This window comes from Corvus cornix, chromosome 6 (genome assembly GCF_000738735.6).
Source record: "Corvus cornix cornix isolate S_Up_H32 chromosome 6, ASM73873v5, whole genome shotgun sequence".
Taxonomy (NCBI): Eukaryota; Metazoa; Chordata; class Aves; order Passeriformes; family Corvidae; genus Corvus; species Corvus cornix.
In genome coordinates this window covers 4,191,101-4,216,564 of record NC_046336.1, presented here as the reverse complement: position 1 = coordinate 4,216,564, position 25,464 = coordinate 4,191,101, and the positions used below count along the sequence as shown (strand labels likewise).

General features: G+C 42.8%; 2 protein-coding genes across 3 annotated transcripts; one reads left to right on the top strand and one right to left on the bottom strand.

The window, feature by feature from the left end:
- The first annotated feature begins 853 nt into the window (after window positions 1-853).
- Window positions 854-19,131, top strand: CUZD1 (CUB and zona pellucida like domains 1). Its single transcript, XM_039553976.1, is given in 10 exon segments — window positions 854-917; window positions 2,773-2,802; window positions 3,618-3,698; window positions 5,128-5,211; window positions 11,048-11,153; window positions 15,278-15,501; window positions 17,108-17,399; window positions 17,720-17,896; window positions 17,898-17,983; window positions 18,962-19,131. Coding segments are annotated over 10 exon segments (1,314 nt in total).
- C6H10orf88 (chromosome 6 C10orf88 homolog) lies at window positions 18,018-25,407 on the bottom strand. 2 transcript variants are annotated; one of them, XM_039554201.1, is made up of 7 exons: window positions 25,174-25,407; window positions 24,876-25,067; window positions 23,776-23,848; window positions 23,233-23,245; window positions 23,039-23,145; window positions 21,905-22,374; window positions 18,018-20,935 (listed from the first exon to the last, which is right to left on the bottom strand). In XM_039554201.1, the coding sequence occupies exons 1-7, from the start codon at window positions 25,329-25,331 to the stop codon at window positions 20,707-20,709; spliced, it is 1,242 nt and encodes a 413-aa protein (XP_039410135.1). In that variant the 5' UTR covers window positions 25,332-25,407; the 3' UTR covers window positions 18,018-20,706. The 2 variants fall into 2 exon arrangements, with proteins under 2 accessions (XP_039410135.1, XP_039410134.1); XM_039554200.1 differs by having other exon boundaries at window positions 23,039-23,245.
- Between the last annotated feature and the right edge of the window lie 57 nt (window positions 25,408-25,464).

The following is a 25,464-nucleotide window of genomic DNA, read 5'->3' as shown; positions in this document are numbered from 1 at the left end:
TCAATTATGACTTTATTTCTCCTTGTCCTTTATTAATTTATATTTTCACTGGCACTACAATATCTTCTGCCTCTTCTCTCATCCTTTGATCACATAACACACAAAGTAGCATAAAAACCTGGTGCTAGCTCCTACTCTTCACCTGAAAAATATCTTGATAGCACCTTGTGGCCCTGTCTTGCTCCATTTCCTTGATTGTTGTAGATTAGCAATTGTCCAGCCATGCCTTGGCCAGTATTTCTTACAGCTCTTTTATTGCTCTGGGGGCTGCAAGTGAGACAGAGAGAACTGCAGATCTGAAACATGCTGGAGGGATCTTCTCCCAGGTTACAGCGGAGCCAGGAAAACTAGGAAAAACATAAAACCTGCTTCTTACAGGAGTAATTTGTGGCAGACAAAGAGAATTTGTTTGAGGCTTGCCTGACATTTTTAGGGTGCTAATCTTTTGGCACAATCCTCACACCAATTGAACCTGGGTTAGTACGGTCGTAAATTGGAAACTGTCTTAATGGGTGGCATGAGAATCCTTACCAAACAGCCTAATCTCCAAAAGTAAATCCCTGCTTCCTGGAACAGCCACACCATCAACACAGGGCCACAAAGGTGCCCAGGGAGTGTTTGGAAAGATCTTGGTGGCCAGTCCGGAACGGCTCTGTGAGCTGGATCTCCTCATCCGGGTGTCTGGATGTACCCTGTGAAAGGAAAATCCTCACTAAATCACTTCCTTGGCATCGATCTGGAAGTTCAGGGAGGGCGATCAGGTTGCACAGCACACACCTTTGATGCAGACCAGAACCCATTTGGTATAAATTCTGCAGCTGTGCTGGGTTAGAACAGACCACCCCCAACGACCATGGACCTTCACGTGCGTCTCACCTGGCTGCTTCTGCTGAGCACCACTCTCCTGTCTCAGCCAGGTACTGCCTCTAAAACATGTTCATGCTTGCAGGGGAATGGTACAGTCACATTTATTTACTAGTACAGGCTGGTTTGCTGGGAAGTGGTGGCAAAGATTCTCTTCTCTCATATATGAGAGATATGATTCTCTCTCATATTGCTGATGAGTTTTGTACCACAGAATTGATGGTTTACTTTGTCTTCTACTTCAAAGATTCAGTCCAGATCCATAGGTTATATCTCAAAATAGATGTATTTTAAAATAGATGTATTTCAAAATAGATGTATTTCAAAATACATAACACAGTATATATAATATATGTAATATTATATTAAGATACTATATTTCAAAATATAACCTGTGAAGGTTATGGACTGAAGAAGGCTGAAGAATATTCCTTTTTTCCTCTTTCATGAGGTGAATAGTCTGTGAAACTTGTTTTCTAAATGTTCTTCTTCTAATATTCTAGTTTTAATTCAAATTATTCTGTACTGTACATTTTAAAATAAAGAGAAAGAGGGGGAAAGAAACACAGAGCAGCTGGCCAGATCCAGGTGGAAATGTGCTCTGCATGACTGGTTCCTTCAAACTTATAATCTTGCTAGTTTGAGTGAGATACTTTGAGCTTTGGTTATCAGCATAGGCACCATGAAAAAGCCTTGCCAATCCCTTACAAAAAAAGAGGATATCACAGAGTGTAGATTAAGGTCTGGCTGTATAGAATTATTTACAAAACAAGAGTTTGATGTATTACGTCAGGGCTAATATGTTTCCTTCTCTGCCACAGCAAGTGGAACCTGGTGGAACCTGCCAGATGGAGACACAGATTCACTATGGAAAAAATTTTCAGATTGGATTAAAGACAAATTTCAACACAAAGGTAAGAGATGAGCTCCTGAGTGTGAACGTACCTGGCAGATGTGCGGAGTTCCCTGGGCCAGCTCTGGGTGAGCTGTGCCTCAGCAGCACGGCCAGCCACACCCTACCAGGGTAGATCAGGCACTGCACGCAGCAGAGCCATGGGGATGCAAGCTTAGACATCAGAAGTTTAGCTATAAATAAACAAATTGAGATTTACCTGTCAACTTTTGCTTTAGTTCCACCACAGCCACAGCTGAGACTGGAATCTGGAGGGTCCCGATGCGCCGGGAGGGTTGAAGTTTATCATGATGGAAAATGGGGCACAGTCTGTGATGATTATTTCAATATGAACAGTGCCAAAGTTGTGTGCCGACAACTTAACTGTGGCCAAGCTGTCTCTGTGCTGGGACTGTCTTACTTTGGCCCCAGTGGAAAAAATATCCAGTTGGATGATGTGCAGTGTAGAGGAACTGAATCCCACCTTTGGGACTGCCGGCACGCCGGCTGGGGCAGGCACAACTGTGGACTCAATGAGGATGTTGGTGTCATCTGCTCAGGTAAAAATAAAAATAATAATAAAAATAAAATATAATAATAAGAAAAAAACACGTCGGACTATCCTGTTCACCATAAATGCAAGAAACATCAGGGTGGAGCTTGGAAATCAGGCCAGGGCTGAAATGTGGAGGGAGGGGTGCTTCTTGTGCTTAGGTCTGAGTGATGGAGGAGCAAAAGATGTCTTGGACAAAATACCAACACTGGACAGCAAGCCCTGAGTAGGAAAACAGTGAAAAGCAGGTAGCTCAGGACCACTTTAGTCAACATCTGATTACAGCCAACCCCCAAGATAAGAAAGGCAAAGAGTAAGGAGAAGATAGAGGCCCATTCAGTTGAAAACCAGACATGTGTGAGTGGAAACAAAAATAATTCTTGTCACAAATACATAAATAAATAATACATACACAAATAACTGCCCAATAAAGTAAAATTTTGCGCTTTTCTGCTGTTCACAGATGCAATGTACTCCACAGTTGCACCGACAGGTAAGCTAGGGCTTTTGGGGCAGGAGCCCATTAGCTCTTTACAGCCTCCCCAACGCTCAGAGTCTGTTTTAACTCAAAAAATCATGTGGTTACAGCTCCTTGGCAGACAGTTTTCTAGAAAGGCACATGCTCTGAATTACAAGTTATTGCTCCAAATTACTATTTATTCATCCACTGCAACATTATTTCTGCTCTTTGCATTGCTAATACAAAATGTGTTTGCCTCTTACCTACTAATAATCAGCGAAAACATGAGGCAAGTCTTTACACTCCAGGTCTAAGTTCTGATTTCATTTTTCTGCTGAAATAATAATAACAACCTGGAAACCTTAATGTACAGATTCTACTCATGTTTCTTGGGATTTCTAGGTGTTGCTTATGCTCTTCATACACACAGTCACAGACGAGCAGGTGCTAAAATGCAGTTTTCTATCATGTAGAACCATAGAATCATGATTATTTTTTATTACGTTTTATGTAACACAGAAATGAAAAGCTGGTTCCCTCAACCATTTATTCTTAAGCTTTTAACACAGTAGCAACTGCGACAACTACCACAGAACCCCTGATTTCTGCTGGTAAAGGCAAGGTTAAAAAACAAGCTGCAAATGTCACGTGTGGAAATTTTGAGCAACAGATGCCATTTGTTTAAAGCAGACAGGAGGAACACAATTCTCCCAAGTTCACTTACAACGACTGCTGGAGGCTGTTGTTCTGAGCCACACGAGCAAAAGTTAAAGTCCAGGGATGTGGCTTTCTTTCCCGTGAAACCCAAAGTATGAATGCTTTCACAGATCTTTGCCATGTCTCTGCAGGTTCCTCCCCTGCATCCAGCTCAACCCCAGCACAGTCTGAGACATCGCCTGCTCCAGAGACCATGGCAGCCCTCAAGGAAGGTGAGGCACACACGGGGGCTGGAATTCACTCCCAAAGCACAAGACAAATCCCACGTTTTATTCCCCTTCACAATGGCCCCTTTGCATCTTTCCAAGTGACTGCTGCACCTCTAGTAGTGAAACAAAGCAGTCAGAAACACCACAGGGATCGACTGCCTTTGTTAATAAATATTAAATGAGGTGAAAGTAATTTTTTGTAATCAAAATCAAAAGGCTGTGCAATGACTCACTGTCCCACAAAACCCAACACTGTTCACCTTCATCAAGACCTCCGTTCACATGTTCACTCCTAATTGCTGCCAATCTCTCTCTGCTTTGTATTTCTTCAACTGGCCCCAGATGCGTCTTCTGCACCCAGGACTGTCACAGAGGAAGTCACCACATCAGCTCCTGAAATCCCAGCCACAGCTGAAGAAGGTAAGAGCAGCCATTCTGCATGGGCTTTTCAGAACAAACACTCTGGTAATTTGGGGTTTTCAGCTAAATTAAGATGTGACCATGTAAATCTGTAAATATCCTCATAGCAGACAACACAGTTGTCCTTAGTTGCTCCTTTGTGAAGGAACAATCCCCCTACAACATCTTCACTTGAAAAATACCAGCCTGTCAGGACAGGGCAGGGATACATGTACTTGCTGATTAATATCTGAGTTGTAGCTATAAAGAGCACACTTATAAATTTGCGAAGAAAAACTGTCCAGCTCACTGTCATTTTGTGTGTCCAAAATTCATAAAAGCTCTGGCAATGTTAAGGACCACAGCCAGGCATTTGCACTCATTTCCCTCAGCCTCTCCATTTATTCAGCAGACTGATCATCATGGAATGGTTTGGGCTGGAAGGGACCTTAAAGATCCAACCCTCTCCCATGGGCAGGGATACCACCCACTAGATCAGTTTTTTTATTAAGCCTGAGACCTAAAGCAAGTCACAAGCTCTTCAAGTCGCTCTTAAGCTTTTAATTGCTGCTCGAAGCCACTTAATTTCTCACCCTTTCAGCCTTCCCTAGCACAACTGCCTCCCTTCCTTCCACCACCACCACGGAGGAAAGCAGGGCATCAGAAATCCCAGCTACACCAGAGGCAGGTAAAGGACATTTGCACAATATGCTGCATGTCAGAAAAGGGTGGTTATAGGTTTGAGTTAGGAGGGGACATCAGTGGAGAAGCCAAGATATGCTGCAAAATCAGCATCTCTCAGTGCAGCTGGTGCTTGTTTGAACTTGGCCTGCTCAGTGCCAATCTGCTGCCACCACCCAGGTGGGGGCTGTGAGTGCTGTGGGCAGAGCCTGCTGCAAGGGGAGCTGGATGGGGCACGCTTGGAACTATGGAATCTGAAGATACTTAAATTCATCAAGAGCTGCTCTCAGTCTTTCAGCCTTACCTCTGGCTCTTTCCCTCTTGTTTCTACATTTCTTCCTTTTTCTCACAGCCTCTGAAGATACTTCAGAATCTGCCCTATATGTAGAAGATGTGACTACCTCAGCTGCAGAAATCCTTTCCACAGTGGCTGAAGGTAAGATACAGACACAACGCCATAAAATCTAAAATTAGTGCTTGAGTTTGTTCAAAATAAATTACATTTGTAGGTTAAAATAAATTAATAAACCTCAGGATCAGTCAATTGCTAGTTCATTGTCTCAGTGAAGAAAAATTCAGCTTATATTCAATCTTAACAAAATATGACCTCATCTGAGTATTTTGACTCAAATTATCAGATTTTAGAGGCTACAACCCAAGTCTCTTTTCCTTCAAGGACATAATCAAAATCATATCAGCAATCATCAGCTCTATTTTCTATCACTGATTGATGTTTTTCTCCAGTAATGTATTTCCTCAACACTTTCACAGTCCCTTCAAAATCCCAGTATTCCTCCTTTGAATCCACTTCAGTGAATGCAGAGCCTGAGGCAGTAACTACACCAGGAATCCTAAACACAGCTTATATAGGCAAATTCTGAGTTGCAAAGTCAATTTGGAGCCTCAGTGAGCTAAGGGACAGACAGACCGTATGGCAAAAGTTTCAACAGATTTTTCTGCCACAGAAGCAGGCAATTTGAGCACATCTGCCCCAGCCACAGGCAGTGCTGAGCCACCTCCAGCACTGCTGCTTCCAGGGAGTGAAGGTAAGGAGGAGCCAGGCACAGCTGATCGTGGTGCACTGTGTGTGCCCACATCCCACCTTGCCCCATGCTCTGGGTTGGGGCACCTATTTTGTAAAACACTTTGCAACCTTTTAATGAAGAGTTGATTTAATGAGTTTATGAAATATTTTCTTAGATATTAAAAAATCTTCAAATCACGATTTCACCAGACAGGGCAGTTTTGAATCAGACACCAGCTGAGCTGGGACCTTCCCTTCCAGCTGTCCCACCTCCTGCTCTAACAAAGCAGGAATTGATGCCATTAGTACCTTTAAACCCCTATGCAAACCTCCCCCCAGGGAGATATTTATGTACTCTGCCTCTGAATTGACCTATAATTAACCACAAAAAAGGCTGGGACACTCTATTTAAACATCTTTTATTTACATGTATTTTCTGCAGTTCCTCTTTTGGCTTTCCCAGACTCTGGGGTGCAAAGGGACTTGTGGCCACCCTGTTCAGAGTAGCGACAGACACTTCCTACATAAACTAAATTCAGCTCTTTCAAGCTTCCCGCAGAGCTCATGATTCTCAAGCCTTCTGTGTTCTTGAACCATTCCTCCAAGCTGTCCCCGTTCTCATGGTCTGGGAGCTGTGGCTGTGTAACATCCACACCATCTGCTACTCCAAGATGCTGCATAACATGATAAACAATTTCCAAGGCAACTGAAAATTCCTCTCTTTAAAACTTCTTTTTAACACTGCTTGTCTTCTACAGCCTTACCTCTGCTGTCAGAATCCACAGCTGTGACTCAGCGCCAGCACTCGAAAGTTTAACAGAGATTTACTTACTGCTCCACCCATTAACCTTACTTCAAACAGTGTTTTCATGTTCCAGATGTAGGATCTATCCTAAATTCTGTAAATGTTGTTTTAAAAATTAACAGCCAAAACCCCTTCAGCGCAGTGAAGAAATATCAGTCGCTCTTTTTCTACCTTTTTCCTGCCACTCATCTCACTTTCAAAAGGATATAAACAAAAAGTTTCCTTCTTAGAAGACTATTTTACAGAGCTTTGATGAGATTGTCTTGCTTATTCAGAAAATTTCATTTTACTTATAGACACCATGTGTATCAGCATCACTGTTCAATGGTTAAAGGGAAAAAAAGGCTCCTTTACAGCTCTAATAACTTAAATACTTTAATTTGTACTTATTGCAGGTAAACTGTGTTAAAGTTGCATGAAAATTAAGTGCTCACTGATTCCTTTGATTATATTCGACATTTAACAAAGATTTTTCTTTAAAAAGATACAGGTACTGATTGTTTTCTTTTATTGATTTGCTGAAAGTGAAAAGTGGCTGTTCAGCTGTCTTATAGGCACCCAACAAGAATACATTAAAGATTCTTAAGACTGCCACTTAATCAGACCTTTATTTTCTGAAAAAGTCCCCTAAAAATTGAGATTACTGATCATATTTCAGATTAATGAAGTAATTAATTTATTCAGAAACTTTAATGGGAAAGGCAACTCCCTCCCATAAAGCCATTTTTAATACCAGCTGAATAACAACAAATTCATGTTTGCCTGCAATTCAAGCTCTGGATCTGAATAGAGAATTTTTAACCTGCCTCTTTCTCTCTATTCCCACCTGGATTTAGACAGCTAATGCAGTCTTAAAATAGTCTTAAATTTCTATTTAACACATTTCACCATCGCTGATGAATACTCAGCACCTGGATCAACAGGTTGATTAGCATTTCTCTCAATTGTCTCGTATTTGGCAGTGTTGTTTAGAACTAGATCTTGGGGAATGAGTCAAGCACATTGCTGCTGACAGCTCTTTACAGCCAACTTCTGCAGAAGTAAATGCTTGGCATGCTGCTGGGGTGGAAGGAGCTTTGATCATGGTCAGCAAAAAGGAACCAGGGACAAAGAGCCCTAGGAAACACGGCCCTCATCTGGGATAGATGTGCATTAGTTGGTCACAAATGGCTGCCAGGTGACAGCAAAAGGTCCCAAAATGAAAACCTTGTAACACCTGCCCCACCAAGGTGTGTGCACGTGGTGCAGTTTATGATGGCCACAAACCAGGAGGGACCCAAATTATGTTGTTGGTGGTGTCTCTGATTTCTCTCTCTGAAAGAAAAATACACTCCAGGCCCATAAAACTAATTTGGAACTTCAGATCTCTGAAAGCCTTTCCCTGTGAAAGGGAGATAAATGTGTGGAGTGTTCTGTAAGCACCCAGCTCTCAGAAATCAGCCTGGGCTGAGGAAATAGCTCTGCCACTGTTTTGGGGAAGTGGGGCTGTGCCAACCATCTGTTATGCCAGAGGGTCAGCAAGGATGGGGAGAGAGGCTGAACCAGGCAGTATTTAAAGGATGGGAAAGAGAAAAACAAACCCAAACCATATTCCTTCAGATTGCAAGGTATCCCATAAAAATTTGGCTCTGTCATAATTATATCTCAGCCTTCATAGCCCTGATTTCCCATAAACAGGAAATGCTGTAGGTCTCAGAGGAAAAGTATATAGTTAAAATGTAGGCAATATTTAATTGCACCTTTTCTTTCCGTATTAAGTAAAACAGCATTACTCTGGTTTATGTGCTATGGCCCTTGGTGGAAAAAAATATACATTTAAAATGCACACAATATTTGATTTAATCTTTTCTCTCTCACAGCAGCAGTCTCTCCTACTGCTGAACCTGGGGGCGTAACTGCTTGTAAGTAAAAAAGCATTACTCTGACGTACATGCTATTAGTCTTGGGGGAAAAACCATACATTTAACATGCACATAAAATTTCATTTCACCTCTTCTTTCTCACAGCAACAGTCGATCTTAGTGCTGCACCAGCAGACATTACCAACAGTAAGTAATAAAGCATAACTATGGCCTACATGCTACAGGTGTTGGGGGAAAAATATACATTTAACATGCAGACATTATTTAAATTCATCTTTTCTTTCTCACAGCAGCAGCATCTACTGCACCAGCAGACTCTACTGCTTGTAAGTAATACAGTGCTGCTCTGGCTCACGTGTTTAGTTGTCTGCCATGCTCTGATCATGTATTGACTGGCTCCCTGTCTCCACTGTGTGTTTAATATCATGGGTTTAACTATTAGAATGGGACATAATCCCAATTGCCTTTCCTTTGGCTTCCAGACACAATAAAGGAGCAAAGGGGAAAGGAGAAACATTGGCCCTGGTGAGGGCACTCAGGAAGGGGCAGACACACGACATTAATATAAATTCAGATTTGCACTTGATCATCGCATTCCCAGGAAACCAGCCTTCCTGCGCTTCCCAGAGCTGCATCCCAATCGCTGCACAAACTGGCACGTGTTTCCCAGGGGAATGGACTGGTTCAGTGCCCACCGAGGCACTGGCACAGCCCTCACCAGCACACGGCACTGTGCGGGCACTGTGTGTTAGAAACTTTACCCCAGTGACCCCAGCACCCAAAGTGGAGTTTAGCAAACAGCCCCAGGCTTCCAGGGCCGTCACATGGCCAGAGCCCGGCAGAGGCAGCACAGGGATGTGTTTTTTCTCCCACTGAGGCTGCTCCCACTCTGGAATTTTGCCCTGGGCAGCAGCACCATTGTCCAGTCCCCGAGTGAGACCTGTAAATCTCCTGAAGTTTGGGTGTTGCTCACCTCCCAGCACCGGGAAAACAGTTTTTGACCTGTAGTTTTGTTTTCTCTCAATTCCCCAATCAGCCTCTGCAGAAAACACAACACCTGGAGCAGCAGGTATGTGTGGTTTTAGTATACTGGTCAGAATGTTGGGATCAAGCATTAGCTTGAATGAACTCCTGCTCCCCTCCCCCTTGACAGCCCTGGCTTTGCCCACACAGTAATGGAACAGACACTGAAGTGTGGCTCTTGTTTTCTGTTTGACAGCCACGGCCGAGTCCAGAGCAGCTGAAAACCCAGGTATTAATTTCTGGTCATTTATTCAACTGTGGTGGGCAGTTTACTACGTTTCATGTGAGTCATCCATGTATTTAGAACATGGACAGTGTTTAGCTTCATATTTTCTCTTCTCACAGCGACAAGCTCACCTGCTCCATCAGTCCCTCCAAATCCTGAAACAACAGCAGCCATTGCCACTAGTAAGTGATGCAGAGTTACCCTGGTTTATACCCTTAATTCTCTACCAAACCCGGGATCTGATGATGTGCTGGCAAGGCTCCGTGTCTCCACAGCATTCCTCAGCTCATGGATCCAGTATTTAACTTCAGGGATAATTCCTTGCGCTTCCATACAAATCAAGGGATCAAAAACGCTGTTGGTATTGATACAGGAGGAATACCTGCTCTGCTGAAAGCTCTAAGGAATTAGAATTCACTGGGGCAGACACACGACACCAATATAAATCCAGATTTGTTCCAGATCACCTCACTCCTACAAAGTCAGCCCCCGTGCACTTTCAAAGCTGCATCCTCACTGAAAGCTGAGTCAGTGGGAATCCTTCTGACATATTCAGTGGTATTTGCTTTGAGCCTTAGTTTTCTACAGTGGGCTTTATCTTTTGAAAAAATCAAATAGCAAATTCTGCTCACTAATTGATAACATTCTGCCTCAGTTTCTTATGGAGCAGATTAAGGGATTCTTTTAGAGTCTGGCCATATCAGCTACACTTTGATAAAAGGCACTTGGCTGCTTTGGCAAAACACACAGGAAACTAACTGAACATCAGGTGCAAAGCAGACATTTGAGCAGGGGATTACCACAGAGGGATAAACAGAATTCAATCTTGTTCCCATTGGCAGAGGGGATCTGAGTTCAGGGGAAGGGGGAGAGGCTGGATGGAGGCAGAGAGATTGGGAATGCCATGGCTTAGCCACGAACCACATGCCACTGATACAGGGCTGGCAGCAGAATTATCCTGAGTGGTGAGTGCCAAGGGGATGAGCTGGCCTAGGTCTGCACCACTTGAAATATCCTCCCATAACCTGCCAGCTGCTGCCCAGCCCGTGCCCTGTGCTCTGGAGGGCTCACAGGCAAAGAGAGGCTCATGATTCCAGTGAGCTCACCCTCTTCCACAACAAAACACTAACACTAACCTTGGGGTTAGTTGTAGGAGGGAGAACTGAGCTTTTAATGGAACATCATCAAAGAGAGAGAAATTCATTTTCTCCCCACTCAGCTGCTGTTCCAGGCCCGCATTTAAATTTCCAAAGCAGGCCAGTATTTCATACATGCTGCATTTTGCTCTGTGTTTACTTCTGGTGTATCAACATTCAATTCCTTCCTCTGCAGCAGACCTTATTCCCCTGCCTAACTACATGAAGCTGGTGTTGCTGACATACTTGAATGACCTGTGCCAGCCAAGGAGACCTGGGATGCCAAGAGTAACAGTGGAAGGGTAAATATTTATTCATGCATGTGAGGTTCCCCAGCCAAGGTGGGACAACCCCAAACATGATTTCACACCATTTTTCTTACACCCTTCAAATGCACAGGTTCAACTTGATTTGACTACTCCATCATGCCCATACTACCAGTTCCTAATCATACCAAAATTTTGCAAAACACCACTATTTCTGCAGCATTCTTCCTGCCTGTCTGTTGATCCAGAAGTCCCTGGAGCCATTCTTGCTGTAGTCACTGATTTATGGCACCAGATGATGCTGGCAGGGTTTGAAAGACATGTCGGAGGGGCTTGGATGCTGGTGTTGTCTTGGCTGTCCAGGGGAATCCTTCATGAACAGCTCTAAGCTTCCAAAACCCAAAATCCTTCTTTCCAGGGTGGGCTGTCCTTTAGTTTGTTTTAATTAAGCATGATCAATAGCAGAGTGTCCAGTAAAATTCCACTACCCCATCACTTTACAGTTTATAATGTGATTTAATACATGCTAACAGAATTCCACCAGGTGCTTTACACATGTGATGTTCATATGTGTTGTGATGCATATTACACCCACAGACATTCAAATTCCATGCAGCGGCATCTGTGTTAGGAGTTCAGTGCTGTGAGCTGTGAGCAACATCACAGCTGGACATTTCTGAAGGAAAGTTTCTTGTAACCGAGGAAACAAATGGGCTTAGTGAGCATGTCACAATCATTATATGACAATTTATATGTGGTTGTTTTTTTTTTTCCCCTTTTCAGGTGTGTAAGGGACCCAACCTGTGGGAATCAGCAGTTATCAGGCCAGAGGCTGGTCCAGTTCCGTTACAGAGCTCCCGTTACCCAGAGAGTTTGCCTACGGTGCAAAGTATCAGGGTGCAACACACAACCTCCTCGTCCTCCCCGACCCTTCCCAGGCATCAGGTTCCCTCCTCGTCCTCCCCGACCCTTCCCAGGCATCAGGTTCCCTTTTCCTCCTCCCCAACCCTTCCCAGGCATCAGGTTCCCTTTTCCTCCTCTCCGACCCTTCCCAGGCAACAGACTGCCTCCTTCCCGAGGCTTCCCAGGCTCTAGGAGAAGAGCCAAGAGAAGCACAAGTGACGGCGTTGTCATTGTCATTGTCCCCGAGTAATGCTGCTTTTCTGGCCATGACATAATGCTGACCACCTCCAGACCTGTTCACTGTGTTCCAAGATCTGCTGCTGATTTCTAGAAATGTACTAGTGGGTGTAAATCTAGAGGTATTTAATCTTAACTGTATCTGGGTTCTTTAATTTCTATCTAGCAAATCTGTAAAAGCCTAAACTTCAGTAAATACTCCCAGTGACAAAAAGTAATTGGATCAACTGCCTGTTTTTTCTCATCAAGACTTTGTTCCCCTCTCAATATTCTTCCAGTTCTAATTGTGTTCAGTTCATACAAAACTCCACCACTGTGCTCTGCTTCTCACCAGTAATGATCTAAAGTGCATTTGGTTCTGATAGACACAGCGTTGATTGGCAGGGATCCGCATGCCAGCTCACACATTCCCTGCAGATCCATATCCAGTCACAAAACGGATGTTAACATTTGAAAATTTCTTGTAAGTACATGTATGGGTTTAAGAAATAAAAGGCTGCACAGAGTAAATGCAAATGTAGCATTTTCAGAAGCCAAAGGGAATTCAAATGCTGTGCAACATCTTTAAACATACGTTCAATGCCTCCATACTCAAAGGCAGTGTAAGTACATCTCAGGATGAAGAGACAGTTGCATTTAAAATTCTTAAAGTGAGTTGAAAATCAGAGAGTTGTTTTAAAGAAGGCATAGGTCTGAGATTAGAAATACAGTATCATTACAAATGCACCATATACTCATTTGCTTATAAAAGAAAATGGTTTTGTCAAAAAAAAAAAAAATACTATGAAAGAAAAGCACCTGGCTGTGTTTCAGTAAGGACTTGACTTTTCTAGAAAAGTTGGAAGAAGCCCTGTTTGCTCAGCTGTGGGGTTTGTGCTGTCCGTGTTGGAACAGAGCCCAGGCAGCTCCTGAGGGAGCCCTGGCTGCTTCCACACCCCGCAGGTCCCACCCCGACCCAAGGCCAGGAAACAGCACACCTGTGGCACTGGCACAGCCACAGCCTCAGGAGCTTTAAAGACTGGGAACCCACTGCTGCACTGAGAAACACTCTGGAGTTCAGAGCTCTCGTCCTTGTGAGAAAAAATAGGGTAAATATATTGGAACAGGTACTTTGTTAAAGTTGTGCTAAAAGGAATTCAGGCTTTCGGGACTGTGCTATTTCCTTGCCTCAGGAAGGAGAGGCTGATTCCTTTTTTCTTTTGTAGCTTCTAGCGTGGGGCTAAGAAAGTTTTACCTGCAAAGCGGTTGCAGTGCAATCTTCTTTTAATGTGTGAAAAACATGAATCTGGCCTTGCTCATCCCTGTGTGTTTCAGCAATATATTCATGACAACTCTTTCACAGTAGTTGCACTTTACAACCTGAGGAATCCTCAGCAAGGACAGGGAATATTTTGCCCAGTGTAACCTAAAGAGAGAGAAGTCAAAATGAAGGTGGGAGAAACCAAGCTCTTGCTGAGCAGTGCTAAGAGAAAATTGCCAATGTGTCTCCCAAGGGAGTCTGTCAATCCCTTCCAAAACACTCCTGCTCATGTCAACATCCCCAAACAGACTCTCAATGAAAGCAACTGAAAAACGTGCCTTGAACCCACAAATGCTGACAAAAGCACTTTAAACTTACTCCACACAATGCCCAGTTAAAAAATGGGCCCACCTGCTTCTTTCTCATTTGTATCTGTTAAAAAGAACCAGTGACTGAGAGATTAAGCCTTCCCTCCATGATACCATGTACTACAGGATGGTAATGGAACAGCAGGAGGTCTAAAAGTCAGAAAAGCCAAAGCCTGCCCTCCCCAGCTGCCTTCAAAATGGAGCTGCTCAGGCAGTTCCTCCTCCTGCTTCTCTTCACTGCTCTGGCTCTCGTTGAAGGCAACTCGATAGAATTCACAGGTATGGAAATCTGTTTATCTGTTACATTTTATTGATTTCTGCACAACGAGTCTTATACAGGCAACAGAAGGTCAAAATGTTAAACATCTCTAAAGTGAATCTTATTTTAATGTGCTGATGCACAATAGTGACACCTAAATGTGACTGCAAGCATTTAAAATGGTAAATAACAAATAATTCTATACATTCCACCCTATGGCAATTTTTGCAATTTAAGAACTTGATTTTGAAGAGGTTTTGCTCTGGAATGTAGGCTTGTTTTTATAAATTAACACTCTATTGGAGTAACAGGAATCAGGTGACTAACTGGGAAACATTTTGCTTTTTGAAGGAGATTTGTTCACTTTTCCTTTGTTCAATCAGAAACAATAAAGAGCTGGTGGTTGCTCAGCCTGGGATCACCATTCTGTGCTCAGATCAGCAATTCACTGATTAAAGGAGGGTAGTTATTGTAGGATAATGAAGTATTGCTGCAGAGCTGCTCCAGTGGTGTCTGACTACAGAACCCCAGAGAGCGCAGGAGGGGAAGGCTGACCCTGTAATGCTCTTACAATGAGGAGGTTTCATATGTGATGGTAAAAGTCTCTCCTAAACCTTTCCATTCCCTCTGGAGTCCATCAGAAAGCCTGACTATTTTATGTGGGAATGCATGCACTGCATAGAAAATTCTCTGTCTGCTTTAGACCATTATTTTTAGATTTATATTAAAGTAGAAAGGAGACCCTATGCTCAGAGTGGATTATAAACTTTCTCTAAAGTTTCCTATACAATGGCCATTACTTCAACTGCTTCATAACTTACTGAGTAATGTCAGTGATGTCACACATAGTTGAGTTGTGGGGTTTTTTCATAAGAGAACTTACGAGACCTGAGGCTTGAAGCGCTTGTGGTGACAAACCTTGCTGAAGAGGGTTGCTGAGGTGTCCTGCATCACCTGGCATTGAGAAACGTAATAACTTTTCTATGTTTTATTTGGTTTTAATAATGCCTATTTGTGGTGTTCTGTTCTCCATTCTTTTACTTCAGTTGAGTGGAACTCATCAGACACTTAATCTGCACTGGATCCTCTCTCCATTATGATCAAAGCTGTCTGTACTCAGATTTCCCTGGAATGATTTCTCCTCTGTCTGCAGCCTGGAATTGGACAGAAACTGCCAGCTTGACTTCACAGCAGTCTGTGATGGCCCCACCACGAACTCTGGATTATTGGGGAAAGTGTGTGGGTGTGCCCAGCCCACATTTGAGTCTTCTTCAAACGTGATGACAGTTCTGCTGTCCACAGACAACACCAACTCCTACAGAGGATTTTCAGCTCAGTATTCCAGTGTTCCCCTGCCAGGTCCTGTGGAGCCCAACAGTGAGTGCACTTGATACATGGAGAGGATGCTGATTCTTTTTATGACATGATTCTTCCCTTAGAAACATCCAAAAGAACTGATGGTTGATACTGAGGATTTAAACCTTTTTAATGGTTGTATTTAACCCTCATTACACACAAAAACCCTGCATTAGTCTCACCTACAGAGCATAAGTTATTTCCTGACCCATGTGCAAAAGAAAACCTGTTCTTTCACTTTTGGATCCTTTTCTTTTGGCCAGCACCACTTAAAATCGGAGTTTTTCTTTCTTTTGGACAAAACAGGCATTGTTACCATGCTAAAATGCAAAGGTAAACTCTTATTGTCTGGTTAAATGTTCGTTGCCTGAGGTACTCAGGAAAATGGTCTGCACTGGTTAGTCAGAGTTTAGGTGTGTTGTAATTTCCTTTCCCCTGAGCTTGGCCTTATTTTCTTTATTGGTCCTATATCCTTGCATGTCCATCTTCCCATTAACTGAGGTGGAAAGGAGCTTCTAAAGCCTCAATGTCTGACATAAATCAATTTCCTCACCCTCCATTCTGCATCAGCACTCTGATTCCTTTTCCCTTTTATAAAGGCAGAGATCCATTCTGTGTCACTGGGTTTTAAATTAAACTTTCAGCATGAGTTTTAAGTGCTTTTGCTCGAGTTCTGAAGTTGAGCGTGAAATTTTGGTGCAACTTTCTGCATGACCTCAAGTGTGCATGAGCTTTTTCACTGACAAATCCAAAATCATGCGACAAGTTCAAGGATTTAGACAAAGTGAGAAATGACCATAGCAGTTTGTCCTAACGTATTTTTGGTTTTGATTCTTTTTCAACGGCAGCAACCCTTACATGCTCTTTAAACAGCATGAGAATCATTCTGAGCGAGTCTTACCTGGCCTCCCTTGGCTTTAGTGAAGCTTACCTGCAGCAGAATGATCCATCTTGCAGACCAGTTATAACAGATTCAGTGATCTTCTCCTTCCCACTGGCCAGCTGTGAGATAAAAATATGAATAAGCCAGTAAGAGCTTATGAAAGATAAGAGCTGGTAAAAGCAGTGCATGAATAGCATGTGAGAAAGTTGATTTTACTTTCACTCAGCTCATCTTTCCTGTCTTGTTTCCTCATGTTTCCTGTCTTGAAGTACAAAAAACATTTTTTCCTCTTTAAGAATCTGATGATCAATGAACCTTTCAAAAGAAATATGGAAGAATCCACACAAATTTACCCCCAAGAGATTCCCAAGAGCTAGCTCCTAACACTGCTTTGATAAGGGTAACTGGAGCACAGCTTTAGTACTTCCCACACTCCATGCACTATGCCCTAACCTTTTTGCTGCCTGGGTTGGTTCAGTGTTTTGAAAAAACAGGAGGGTTGATAACATTTTTTGGTTGCAGCCTGTTTCACATTTCCATGGTATCTTGAGCATGTTACAAGCACAGCTGGGCAGGTTTGTAACTTTAGTCACAATTGCTTTCAACTGCTCTGCTCATGCCATCCCAGCTGAGCCCTTCCCACGGTTCCTTTCCCAGGATGAAGGCCACAGCATCACTTACACCAACACCATCTCCCTGGTCCCAGCTGGCAATGGCATCGATAGAACACAGAGATCACTGCAGAATGCAGAATGAAGAACAATGAAACCTTAGAAGTCATTTACACAACAAAAAACAATGCCACCCAACACATGGCTGATGGGGGAAGGTACAATGTCAGCATGGCCTTCTACAAGTCAGATCTGCTCTCCAAGCCCACACAAAACTTCCCCTGCTATGTAGACTTGAACCAAACTCTCTTTGCTGAAGTGACTCTTCATTCCACTGACCCAAATCTCCAGGCATTCATTGATACTTGCACAGCATCTCCACAGCCTGATTTTGGATCACTGACATATGACTTGATCAGAAGTGGGTAAGGTTAATTTTATTAGTCTCCTGATGTGTGAGGAAATGGAATCTAAATGTCAGCTGTACTTCTTTTGTCTCTTCCACATGATCTTCTTTAGTAGACTGTGGTTGGAAGTGAGTTACAGATAAATTTGAAGATGTTTAACAAACAGAGCTAGGCAAAACATCATGCACCATATCATGCTGGGGAAAGGAAAAAAGCACACCATTTTATTCCCACATGTACCAACAGTGCCCTGGTTAAATGCTGTAGTTACAGTTCACAGCACTTAGAATGATTGTTGTAAGTGGACCATTTAAACAGATCTGTACATTCTGTTGCACCTGCAATAAAGATGACATTGTGGTAACCTACCCAGCACTTGAAAACCATGGAAGATTCAAATTTAGGGCCTTCAGGTTTCTGCAGAGCTTTCCATCAGTTTATCTCCAGTGTGTTGTGATCTGTGACAGCAACACCACCAGCTCTCGCTGTTCCAGAGGCTGCAGCTCCAGGCAGAAAAGACATTTCTCCATACACGTGGAAAACTAACACTGTAGCAGGTCCCATCCACCTGAAAAGAGATCTCAGGGCTGCTGAGTACTCAAGTATGAGAGAAAAAAAAAAATAAATAAATATACATATGTGTGCACTTCACTCAGTTTTATTGTTGGTACTCCAGATAATAAACACAGCTGACTTATTCCATGCCAGGTTAAATCCTTCCCTGCATGCACTGGCCAGAACAGGAATTAAAAGGACAATCTTGGGAGCAGAAACCAAAAGCACCATGCCTTTAACTTAGAGCTGCAGAGGTGTTTGTAAGACAACTAAGCTTTAGTGCCATTTGCAGTCTGATCTACTGTGGTAAAGTACTGAGAGCAACAGAAATGAAAACACATGGAAAAGCTTTTTTAAAAAGCTTGTATTGCTACTCCCACTGTGCTTGTTGTTCTCACCTTCATGGAGCCCAAAGCTCCACCTGAGAAAAGCACATTGGGCCACTTGCTTTCAGGTATCAGATCTAAGAAATATTTAAAATCAACCTTGCTCTTAATAGTAATAAGAGTATTTTCTTTTTTTTTATTAACCTTTCTGAACTCTAAAAATATTTTAGATACATTCCCACTTACTGTAATAGTGAAAGATTTTGCATCCACATGTGTGAAAGTGGACACATCTGTAATGTGAAAAGAATTCAAGGGCAAATAGGTCACACCAGGTATTCTAAAGCACAGAATGAGTTTTTACTGAGGAGCAGATAGGAAACCACTGGAAGGCACAGGCTTAGAACCACAAGTTGCTTTTTTTGCCCAATATTGCTTCAGCAAATGTCTCAAATCTCTCTCATAATGACAGCACTGCTTAGCAGAAACTTGGCTGCAGCAGTACCAAAAGAATTGAGTATCATGTTCTGCAGGATTGTTTTATTACCAATTTTTACAACTCTTCAGTGCTGTGTATTCAGAATTTGAATGCTGCGCGGGTCATCTTAAATGAAAATATCTCAAAAAATGCTTATTTAATTTCCACTGAAATGATATAGTAATCTAAACTTTAAACACTTTCTTTTTCTCTCTACACAGAATCCCTCACTGAAGCAGAAGCTGAAAAAACACCAAACCTGCAACAATACAACTCCACTCTGGCATTTGTGATTTTAATTTCAAACATTCTCCTTGTGGTAGCTGTGATACTAAAACATCACAAACACCACGCAGGATACAGCTATCAAAATATCCAGAGCTCGTTTTAACTACTTCTGGAGATTTTTATTTAGTGTCAACTGCTATTCATATTTGTCACCCAAAGAGGGGAAAAAATAAAAAATCAATAAATTAACAGCATTGGAACTTAACAACGCTCAGAAATCTATTTCGTTATCAAATAAAAAATCCAAACCCAAAAACCTCTCAACCTAGTACTCTATCTCAAGTCACTGAGTTGAAAAAAGAGTGTGTCTACCTCAGGATAGACTTTACACCTTTACAGGCATGAAGTACAAGTTAATTAAGGTCCTTTTGTTTTGAGAAAAATAAAAATCTATTTATCTTTTTGAATCACTTTGAAACTGCACCTGGCAGGAGTTAAGATCAGGGACAACTGTTAAGATGTCTTTTCAAAGCAGATTATCCTCTCTTTCAAATCTGCTCCTGTGGATTTACTACCATCAGGATCTGACAGTCTTCAAAAGACATCAGTTTTCCAGGAGAAGAAAATATCAGGCAGAGTAAATAAAGACACTGGATTGTACATGCTTATGCTGCATTTGAGTCAGCACCTGCTTCCCATCAACAGCTTTTGCCAAAAATGTCTGGGCACCCAACTGAGGGGTTTACTGTGAAGTCCCTACACCCTCCAATTTAAATGGTGCACCCCAGAATCCAAGAGCAACAAACAGAATGAAGTTTGAAACTCGACCTTCCACAGAAGAGGGGCTTGGAGTCACATTCTTACTTCCCCAAATGACAGCAAAACTGATCCAAACAGGTTAAAGGAAGTGTGATGCAGTAAGGAAAACTCTGGTCTTCTGGAGCTAGCCCAGCACATCCTGTCTGGATGATTCTGCTTGAGAGGGACCACAATGAAGTACTTGCATTTCTTAGGATAATGAAACCTGGATAAACAAGTCTGCTGAGTACACATTCATGTCACTTGTTCCTGCACACTCAGGTAGTTTAGGAGGAAAAGAAGTATCACAGACTTGTTACAGGTATTTCTTAAGGAGCCTGGACTCCTAATTTAGGTGCCTGTACAGCCAACAAGGCTTCTGAAGAAGCCAGGCTGGGTTCACATTTCCTGAGCTGTCTAAAGACAACTCCGTGAACTAAATTCTAAATTAGGCAATGACAATCCAACGTTCCTCTCAGAGATGAAACAGCAAACGCCTTCAACAGGAGTGCCAATAAATCAAAAGTACAAACCAACTACACTCTGTTCTACTGATAACACATTTCAGATCAAAAATTAATACAACCAAAAAAGGTGAACTGATGACAAGTAGGTAAAAAGTTATGCAGTAACTCAGTTTATTTAGAGTGCTCCATTGCTCAAACTGGAACTGGGGAACTGCTCATACAACCTCTAGCAATGTTCTTTAAATAAATAAGCCACAAAGGGCATACAAAACTCTTATATTTAGGAAAAAAACCATATTCTTAAGATCTTTCATAAAACTAACAACTGTGTGCAACAGTGGATAGAATTACAGTAACAAAATGCAAGTTAACAACACTGAGGTTCTTTATAGTTTTAACTCCATAAATACTAAGCTTTGTAAAGTGTAACGGCCCTTAAAGTATTTACACTGAAACCCTACCTCTGAATCCATCTATCTCTCTCCATTAGAAAATCCCTCATTAGAATCATAGTGTGCTTGTGAAATTTTGCTTGGTTTTGAGTTCTGAACCAAGTCCATCAAGAGAAACATTTTATTGTCTATGTGTGTCTGAAGAGCCTGCATTCGGCAGTCAATATAGTCCATTAGTTTCCTCTCCATCAGATCCAGATTTTTTGAAATGATCTTTTCCAAATAGGAGCAAATAGGCTGTTGTTCTACCCTGTAAGAAGAGCAAATATAAGAGTAAGTATAAACTATTTCTTAATGACAAGCAGTAATATAGAGATCTGGGCATCTGAACATCTTTTATATGTAAAATCTCAGTTATCAGGCAATGAACTTTGGAAGGCATTAGGTTTTTAGCACAAGTAAAACACTCTGTCTGCCACACTTGAAATCTCAATTTTTTTTCATAAACATGCTATTGTATATAGTCATCTTCTTTCAACCTTGTTTTTTCAAAGGCTCAATTATGCATTAGAGAGTTTAGTTAAATAAAACAAAATCCACACAAGTCAACAATATACACAGTTTGTATTCTGTCAGCGTGGCAGGCTGTCCTTGTCAGCAAAAGCGCTTCAAGATTTATCCAAACTATGCAACTCTCTGGGTTTGCATCTGTATTCTTTAAAAATACTGGAGCTGAGATATTCAGTCTCCATCAGAATCCTGATTCCTACATCTCACAAGTTCCACTATTGTTCCTGAGGTATCAAACTGGGTCACTGTGACATCTGCACTGTAAATACCAACAAGTGAGGAGGGACAGGAAAGATCAGTGGGATGATACAAACCAAGTACAGCAGAAAGACTGTGCCACATTGTGTGAAAAAGGGATGATGTAGTAAGAATTTAGGGATAAAAGTAATCAAAATTAAAATGTAGTAGTAGATGAGAAAGACAAACTAAATGTGTATGAAGAAACAGGCTTTTAAAATTAGCTGAAACGGAGGTAGAAGACAGTTTAGTAACAAGAAGTGATGTGATTTCTTCTGGAAAAACCCCTATATTCAAGCAGCTCATCTGAAAAATTAATTGCAATGTTCATCACCATACAGGCTTGAAAACCACGTACTCTAGGATTCACTGCTGATGCTAATGAGAAGAAAATGCTTACATTATGCATTTTGTTTAAATTTGTCAATAAATAGTCAATACAACTTTGAGAGATTCACCAAACTTAACTCACCCAACACTCTGAACACCTTCCTCTTTAGCCACTGCCCTTTTCCCGAGGTGCCTCTCTCCATCCTTGAGCCGAAGGTGATTCACCTGAGTGCACAAGTTTTGAAGAAAAGGAAGAAGCACCTGTGGGTTGGCTACGTTTGGAGTTTCACCTGCTTGTTCCTGCACTTGCAAAGATCCCACGGCTTTCAAATCATTCCTGAGGTCAACTGCATTTTGCTGGGTAGGAAGTCTTTCAGAATCCAAAGTATTCCCTCTTTCAGGTACCTCTGAGTTCAGATCACGAGTTATTCTTAAGTCTTTATACAGTGCTTCACTTGTTAAATGATTTTTAACAGGCAAAGGTTCACTGGCTGATGGACTCAGTGATGACTGAAGAGCTGCACTGTGCAATCCGTCTATTGCAAGGTCACCTCCAAAGTCGGAATTTTTCCCCAAGATCCAAGTGAGTTTGTCTCCAAGAGGGAAGCTGTTCTGATGGGGAGAAAAACAATACCATTAATGTTGAAGTGTTAAAATATACTGTAAATTATACAGCAATAACAATAGCTACTTTATAACCCAGCATTCTACTAGTGGGATGTAAATATTTCAAAAGCAGTTTTGAACTATATTCCTTCTAAATATGAATGTTAATTATCTCGTCAGTCTCTCAGTAAGGAAAGAGCTTTACTGACTTCATTTTTACCACACTGTGTCCCCAAAACCGAATTATTAACATCAGATGGATTCAGGATTCTGGTGAAATAGCCCACCTTGCAGGATGAGGATCTGAAATAAATGCTCTGTGAGAGCATGTTCCCTTTAGTTGAAGGTGACATGGTTATAATGACCTTTAAAAAGACAAACCAGCCCACCTATCTACACTTTACACATTCCAGGGAACATGCCCACCATCCTTGTCAAGCAGTGACAAAAGGAGTGGCAGTGAAGCTTAAAATTATAATAAGGCATAAAATAATAATAATCCTGGAGTACACAATCTTTACTCATTGCACTCATTTGAGTGGCAACAACTAAACCAGGCTTAAAATGGCAGAAAGCGTGAATTAAAAAACACTATTAAATCATTTTAAAACATTCCTAACTGGTAAAGTGCCAGATCAGTACTGTTCATGTTTGTGGAAAAGTGACTTACTTTCTGCTGACACCGGACCATGTCCATGAGCTGCTGAGCACCTGGAGACAACTTGGATCCCATGGATTCCATCATAGTTTGCACTCTGTCTAGATCTATGCTCGAGCCTAGTGAAGGAAAATCAGTTGCTAGTTTTGCAGACACTGCTTTCACTTCTAGAATTATTTTACTGATGAGTACTCTTTGTTTCTCACCAAAGGAGAGCAGCTATTGCAAGAAGGAAAAAAAACACTTTGGTTAGGGAAAAACATTTCATGTTTTCTATGCACGTAGGGGACAATGCATTGTTCTTTGAGTCCTAGGAAAAACTATGCTGAACTCTTTTCAAGGAAAATTAAGCCAATTTCTCCTTGCTGGTATTCCCCACAAAATTCTGACTGGGACAGAGCCCCAAAGTGACTTTCTAAGCATTTAAGAGTAGTGGTCATACAATTTTCACAAGCTTATTTAACCCTAGAGCTGACAGTTCTAATTACAGATCTGCAGTTTATCTGGTTTATGGGTTTTTTCTCTAAGACTAAATTATCTGTACCATAGTCTTCATGAAAAGGAAACTGATACAAATTCAAAAAGAGAACTCTGCTAACAAGACAAGGTACCTGCCAACAGATTTTTAAGTGATTATATGAAGAGATGAAGTGTATACAACCAATAATTTTACTAAGAGCAATGCAATTTATTCGACTAAGTGATTAAAAAGCCAAAGAAAAGTAAAACAATACTGGTCAACTCCCTACCTTAACTCTACAGGAGGTTGCAGGGCATTCAAACTTAAGGTACTTGTGGTATAAAGTAACCTCTTCAGTTTCACTAGAAAAATAAAATAAACAAGCTGTGACATCAATATACAAAGTACTTAACTGTTTTGTAGAAATACACTATCATGGTAAATATTTAGATAAAGAAACAAGACTGACTGGAACACATTTCTAATGCAGATTTATGGTTTCTAACAGCCGTTTTAGTTTCTAGTTTTTAGCAGTTTTTTACTTTCTAATAGCAGCTTTAGTGCTTATATGCAACTTGTAATGAATCTTATCAAATATGTATGTAAAAAATTACTTATATGTGTGCATGCACTGTGCACTAGAGAAGCTTTTGAGGTTCATTACATTATTCACACATCCTCCCTGAGGCTCTGAGTCGGCTGGTTTCTATTTAGCTAATTAAGCAGCAGATGTGCCATGTAATGACTTAAAACAGAAACATTGCTTTATTTCTCCCGGCAGAGAATGGGAGGAAGTACTGAAGGGGAAAACAAAGCCTTCTTTTTTAAATCTTCGCTCTTGTCCTTTGAAGAGTGAGACAACGACTTATCAAAGAGACAAGAGGTCTCTCACAGAACCCAAGAACGGGTTGGGTTGGATGGAACCCTAAAAGCCATCCATTTCCAGCCCCTGCCATGAGCAAGGACACCTTCCACTATCCCAGGCTGCTCCAAGCCCCGTCCCACCTGGACTTAGACACTTCCAGGGATGGGGCAGCCACAACTTCTCTAGGCAACCTTTGCCAGGGCTTCACCACCCTCACAGAGAAGAATTCCTTCCTAGTATCTCATCTAATCCTGCCCTGTCACTATGAAGCCATTCCCCTCGTCTTATCTCTCCATCCCTTGTCCAAAGTCCCTCTGCAGCTCTCTCGCAGCCCCCTTAGGCACTGGAAATGGCTCTAGGGTCTCCCCAGAGCCTTCTCTTCTCCAGGCTGAACAACCCCAATTCTCTCAGCCTTGTTAAAGGCATGAGGTCTTTAACAGCAGGAGCCCCTTCCAGACACACACAGAACACGAGGTTGCCTGGAGCGTGTGCGGGACCCAGGAACGCCCGTGCCCACCACTCACCCCGGGGCCGGGCGTGCGCCGCGGCTCTGTCCCCGGCTGGTGCCGCAGTACTCCTCGCCCACGTACACCTCCATGTTCCGGGCCTGGCTCACGATCCCCACGGACACCATCTCGGCGCCGGGCCGGCACTGCAGCCGCAGCTCGCAGGGCTCCTCGCCGCCCGCCCGGCGCTCCGCCAGCACGGCCTCGCTGCTGCGGGGGGGGAAGCGACACGCGTTGTCCCGCCAGCCCCGCTCCCGCCCGGCCCAGCCCGGCCCGGCCCAGCCCGGCGCCCCCGCTCGCCGCCCGCCGCCCTCACCCGGGCTCGCCGTCCCCCGCGCCCCGCCGCAGGCACAGCGCCCGGGCCAGGCCGCCCGGCGGGGCGCAGGGCCAGGAGCACCGCGCCGACACACAGCGCGGCTCCCGGCCTCCCTCCTCCGCCTCCTCCTCCGGCACCGCCGCGCAGCCGCTCGACATCGCGGAGCCCCGGGCAGCGCCCGGCGGGGACCCCCCGGCCGGGGAGCGGCACCGACCGACCCTCAGCGGCGGCCGCCGGCCGGGACGCGCCTGCGCCGAGCGGGGGCGCCGCGCGTGCGCGCTGGGGCGCGGC